This window comes from Camellia sinensis, chromosome 6 (genome assembly GCF_055761805.1).
Source record: "Camellia sinensis isolate YWXY chromosome 6, ASM5576180v1, whole genome shotgun sequence".
In the NCBI taxonomy this organism is placed as follows: domain Eukaryota; kingdom Viridiplantae; phylum Streptophyta; class Magnoliopsida; order Ericales; family Theaceae; genus Camellia; species Camellia sinensis.
The window spans coordinates 69,183,463-69,189,770 of record NC_138966.1 but is presented as its reverse complement, the minus strand read 5'-3'; the positions used below and the strand labels follow the sequence as shown (position 1 = coordinate 69,189,770).

The window sequence follows — 6,308 nt, the reverse complement described above, 5'->3', positions numbered from 1 at the left end:
AATTAGCAAAAATTAGTAATTAGTTATTAGATTAACATCTAAGGGAGTTGAACTCACACCTTCTCCTAACAAACACTAAAGTCTTGCCTCCTATTATACTCCTAAGAGTGTAACTCAAAATTTCTCCTTAAGAGAGACTTAGTGACCAAAGGACTAGCCACGCAAGTGGTTTAACATAGTGACTACATTGGTATAAATACAATCAAATACCATTACTTGTCTTCCCATCTTTTAATTTTCTTTTGGGAAGTGATTTATTTTTAGTAAATTTTTGATTAAAATATGAAGTGAAAAATGAAAGTGTTTGTAAATGACTCTAATTTTTATTTTATTTTTTATGGAAAATATGCAAAAAAATAAAAAATGAGTTTTTATTTTTTATATGAGTTTTAAGCTTTTTGATTTTTGAATAAGTTTTTAACTATTTTAATACCAAACTTCTCCCCGATCATAAAGCATTGCAAATATCATTTCGTTCGTTTATAGTTTAAAGCTATGCACAATAAAATTACAAGAAAATCTATAGCCGTGCCCCTGGTTAGAGTAAGGAAAAATCTTGCCGTCCTTGTTTGTCATCCTCTAAAAAAATTAAAAAGTCAAAAAGTTACTATCTTATTCAAGTCATATCATCTTATTTAAGTCATATCACCTCTCTATCACATCACTTCAAACCCAACCCATACCCAACTCATATTTTATAAAAAGTCAAAAAGTGCATTTATTTAGAATATCCCAAAAGTGTACTGTTTTGATTTCCCCCAAATATTTAGGTTGTATTCTGTTGATAAATTTTAGTAAGGATTTGAAAAGAAAAAGAAAAAGTTGTGTGAAATGTCGATAAAATGTAACTATATTTTATTCGCATTTTACATACTTTTCCCCTTTCATTTGCTAAATCTCCAACCAAATTTATTAACCAAAATAATATTAGGAATGTTTGGTTAATGATTTATAGTTGTGTTTGATTATCACGAATAGTGGTGGTTGTTATTTTTTGTTTTTTGTTTTTAGAATTGTGTATAGTAGTTGTCTTGGTTTAGAAATTTTGTGATCCTAGATTATGATATAGTAGTGATGGCTATGAAACAAATAAATGGCAGACATTAATTTTTACAGCTAGAGGGTGGGTCTAGCGGAAAGCTGAGGAGTTCGCAACAGCTAAATCACAATCTTCGGACGAGCTCATATTGACATAAGGCTGCCTATTTTCAATGCTGGGAGTGAAGCAAGAAAAATCTCTCATTTGAGGCCTTTCACGGCCATAATAATATCAACAAGCCTGAAACTCTAGTTAATAAATCAAAAGAGGGATGAACCGGATTTGGGTTAGTACAAATGTTTCAGGGTCAATACTAAGATAATAAGAAGAGAAAATCTCTTTACGCTTTACTAATATAGTTATATAGGTTTTCTTGCTTTCTTCGCATGCTTTCGGGGTCGTGTTCGTGTCGTGATATTTTGAATGTGTCAAAATTATCTTAATCATGTATTATTTCGTGTTATTGTGTCATGTCATTTCTAATTTGTATCCGATTTGTATAGTATTAATGTGTCATGTAAAAATATTTTACCATAAGCTAAAAATATCAAGTGTACAAAAAATATAAAAAAAAAAAATTCTTCACAATTTAATTTTTATGAAACTAATCTATATTGAATGAAATTATTTATAAGAATATTTGATTTCAATTCAATTTGATTTTCTTAATTTACAAAAACAATAGCTTATTATTATATATATATATATATATATATATTTTTACTAAATTAACTCAAACAGTAGACAAATAAATTTTCAATTGAAAACAAAAACAAAACCTTTATTAGCTTTCAAATCCTATTTTACATGCTTTTTTCTTAGTTAGATGGGAGTTATATAAGAGATTAAAAAATGTCATAACACCCTTTAATAGCAATAATATTAAATATGTAACTAATTTTTCATTATAGCAATTATTCGTGTCAGCTTTGTTCTATACAAATTTGACAGTAATCCAACCTATTTAATATTCGTGCTAACGAGTAGTGCCATATACATATTCATGTAGATTTGAATCGTATTATCATATCAAAAATTCCTGCCTTAATCATGTAGTGCAGTTTAATTTTAATGAAGTGTTCATGCCTTTTTGGGGAGAGAGTGTGTGTGCGCGCGCGCACTGTGAACACATTAAACATCTATTAGCAATATTATTCCATATATGCACATTGAAATCCAATAATGCAAGCATATGCTTTGTGTAGTTTCCCACTAAAAATAAATGTACGCATACAATTTCCACAAGACGAGGAGGTAAACCTTTTCCTACCACCTCTGGTTCATTTCCATGTCTCACTAAAATTAATTTCATACATACAAAACAATTTGTATAAGAATACCATCAAACCTAGTAAATCCTCTCTGCAGTAGATACAGGATGCAAGAAAACGACAATAATAGTTATATTATCTTTGCTTCCACGTTCAGCAGCCTCGGTTGCCAATCTCTTTGAGCACATCCCAGGCTCTTTCACTGTGTCCTTTATTATGCAAACAATCTCTGCGTTGCTCATAACATCCTAGAGCCATCGCTAGCCATAACCTGATAGTCGAACACATATTGTTACTCTCTCTATAAAAATGTGATATGCTAACAAGTCACAACCATCCGTCATAAATAAAGCAAAATTTTGAAAATGGTCTTATTACAAATGAAACATACATCATAAGCATTTGAATTAAATAAGAATTATTGGGAAAAGCATAAAGGTCGCAAAATTATCTAGGGTTTTACTTCCCACCCCCCTTTTCAGCCACTGTAATTTTTTTCAAAAGATCATTTTTTAGAGATCACTAAACTAAATAATATAACTCCAAGTTCAGAAATATGAGAAGCATGTGAAGGGAGGTGTTAACAGTTGATATTGGTAATATGACAAGAAGGTTGAATATGAAGAGATAATAAAAATAGAAAAGAGAGAAGAAAGAACACAAAAAGTTAACGTGGTTCAGTCAATCTTGGCCTACGTCCACACATACAAAGCCCTATGGGCTACATCTTTTATTCACACTAGTTAATCCTCTTGATTACATGGTACACCATATATATAGTGGGAGATACAATCAAATCCCTTCAATTATGGATCTTCATATATTCTGATATCTTTAACACTATAATATTATCTTAAACTTAACCAGTCCCAAATATACTAGAGAGGTTATCTTCCTAATATTAGGTATGGACTGTATCACTTTACATGTAGTTCTATGGAAGTTCAATCGTCAGAACACTCTCTCATTCTAGGCTTACTCCACACCCTCCTTGTTTTGTCTTATTTCAATGCTTTGAAACCATGAGGTGTGAATGGGGAGGGAAGAGATAGGGCAAGGTCGCTAGAATTTTTTTATTTTTAGAACCGAAAAACAAAGGCATAAACCATAATCGTTCAAATTGTGGTATACGATCTCTTTTGAATAAGTTTGATCTGAGTGCCTACCTATGTTATGCACTAACAAACGAAAAGCATAATACAAATTAGAATAATTACAAGTCTGCCAAGATAATTTTTTTTTTTTTTTGATAACTCAGCATCTGGCCCACTAGACCGACTACTCCGGAAGACCAATCCCACCATCCACTAGTGGGGGGTCGGGCAAAGTCCCATATGAACTGGTCTCGAGAAATTGTTTGCACTTTAGTAGATTTTGAAGGGAGCACACCCTAGGCTCAGGTCTTGACCACTAGGCCAACCCCTTGGGGTTAGTCTGCCAAGATACTTGTATTCTATTTTTAACCGTAAACATAACAAAAGAAAAAGGGTTGAATTCAAGAAGCCTCAAAATGCTTCAAATGAAAGAGAAATTAGACCTATGGTTTAGTTTTGATATTGTCTATGATGCTTTTGTTGGTTGTGTTTTACAGTGATATATGTTTGATATTTCACAATACAAAATTAGTGAGTGGCTAGCAAATGATAAACTTGTACTTTGAATTGTCAATATCCTTTGGTGTTAGGTATTGGATAGCTTAATGAAATATGAGAATGTAACATGATTTTGTCATATGATTAAATGTTCATTATCTAAATTATTTTGGAGTTAGAAAGGGTTTTGGATGAGTCTGAGATGCTTAACACGTGAAAATCTTAAAAACATTGAAGGTCTTGAGTCGACCTCAAATAAATGAGTCGACCCTGAACTCCAATTGTCATGCAGATAAAAGGATTAGTCAACTCCTTGACAAAATAAATCGAATCCCTTAAGAAAAGTTCTGAGAGCTTCAGATTTCACCTAGATTCAAAATAAGTTGACTCCTTCGCAAAATTTAAATTCTAAAATATGCAACAGCTACTTCGTTTCAACTGCTAGAGACGCATTTACTGCACTGGAACGACCAAAATGAGATGAAGGGCAATAAAAACAAGATTTTTACATGTCTACAAACATGGGATGAAGGATTAAATGTAATACCCATCAAGATCTTTCAAGTTTTGAGCTTCAACTTCCATATTCTTTTGCATTTGAGCTTTGTTGTTTAAATTCAACTCCTTAAAGAGTTTATTGTTCTAAAACCTTGTGTTACTTCTTTTCCACATCATTCGTAAAAGGGTTTTTAAACTATTGGGATTAATGGAGTGTTTGTGGGAAACACTTGGAGAAAATCTTGTTCTGTAAGGCTACAGATTTCAAACTTCAATAATATATCTCAGGATTATTCTATTGTATTGCTAATAACATTTCCAAGTATGGGACCTCCTAAATTGGGGGCCTACAAATTTCAAATTGCAAGAACATGAATTGTGCTATGATCATCCAGGCACTACAGAAAATTGTGTTTGGTAATGGCATATAGAACAAATGCTTTTAAAGTGATTAAAGCAGATGCAACTGCAGTTATTTAAAATTTCTGATTTCCCTAGAAACTGTACATAAATGTCTATTTAGAAGCCACAAATCCATTTATTAGTTTGTCGTAGTACACAAATAACAAACCCCAGATAACAGAAGATTATCAGATCAAAGGACCTTACCAAGTATTCATCTTCTACATACAGTATGGTCTCAGTTATCTCAGGTTCTGCAGTCACAACAAGCTTCATATCATCGTCACCAATAGACAGCGTAACCTATAAAAAATATGTGATTAATAAACTTCAAATTCAACCACAAATTATTGATTATTGCTTTCACATCATGTTGAATACTGGAAGCACGGGCAAAGAGTGGGGCCGGGCAGGGACCATGTGTTCCTGTTTACCCACCCTCTTCTTGTTTCTTTATTTTTTAAATCTAGTTTACAGAAACCTCATTAAATAGAAACCAACCTTTTGTTTCTAATTCATTATTTATCTCTTAATACCCAAAAAGATAAGGTGCAAGGTTCAGGCCCTCCCAAGACATGAAGGAAAAATAAAAATAAAGGAATATATAACTTTAACAAATTAAAGAAAAAATGTTTGCCTACTGTAGGTGTGCTTTGTTGGTGGACATGCTAGCAAGTTTGGTTGAGAACTATGAATCTTCCTATACTCAACCTATTGTTGTATTTAATTTTAGCTACACCACACAGAGAACCAAAATCAATGTTTTAGGGTAAATCATATTAATATATATACATGCATACATATATATACACATATGTAGGTTTAGAGAAAAGAAACAGTTAGGGAATGAGTTAGACTTCATTCCCTTTTATATTGATAATTCTGATCAATTTCCTATTCTAACAACAAATATATTTTTAGGGTAAATTACAGTAAACCCCCCTCAACAATGACCCATTGTCAAGTTAAAAATCAATGTTTAAAAATTCAACACTCAACCCGCTTATAGTTTTGTTTTGTAACTCTAAACCTCTTCTGTCATCACACCTTTTCTGTCATCACACCGGTAGTCATTTGGCATAAATGTATCATACTGTAATTAAAAATTTATGACTAAAAAAGCCTTATTATATATACATACATCGTATATATATACACAACCAGCAACTCTACATGGCCAGAAATGCCAAGCCATAACCAGAAACTCTCATGGCTAATACCAACTAGAGAACCCTTATTAGCCAAGCCATTATGATTTGATAAAAAAGTTCCACAGCAAAAGAATTGAGGGTTTTGATGGTGATACGTTGATTAGGTGAGGGGATTTTAGTGGACATATGTTGAATTAATATAGGGCTTTTAGTGTATTGGGGTGTTTGATCAGTGGGAGGGAGGCTGTGGGGAAGGGGTTTCGGCTTGGTGGGAATCGAAAGGGGAGGTGGTGAGTGGTGGGGGAAATAAGGTGGTGGTGCAGAGATGGGAGGAGGGAGGAACAATGAAGGAGAT

At 32.8% G+C, this 6,308-nt stretch overlaps 1 protein-coding gene across 3 annotated transcripts in view; it reads right to left on the bottom strand.

The window, feature by feature from the left end:
- Positions 1–2,214: 2,214 nt before the first annotated feature.
- Positions 2,215–6,308, bottom strand: part of LOC145792679 (protein kinase and PP2C-like domain-containing protein) — a 48,494-nt gene continuing 44,400 nt past the window's right edge. For 2 of the 3 annotated variants that reach the window (XM_082873922.1, XM_082873924.1), the window contains 2 exons: positions 5,010–5,105; positions 2,215–2,581 (listed from right to left, as the gene is read on the bottom strand). In XM_082873922.1, the coding sequence (XP_082730048.1) occupies positions 2,549–2,581; positions 5,010–5,105 (129 nt within the window). In that variant the 3' untranslated portion in view covers positions 2,215–2,548. The remainder of the gene's footprint in view (positions 2,582–5,009; positions 5,106–6,308) is intronic. The other variant, XM_082873923.1, reaches the window with a different exon arrangement.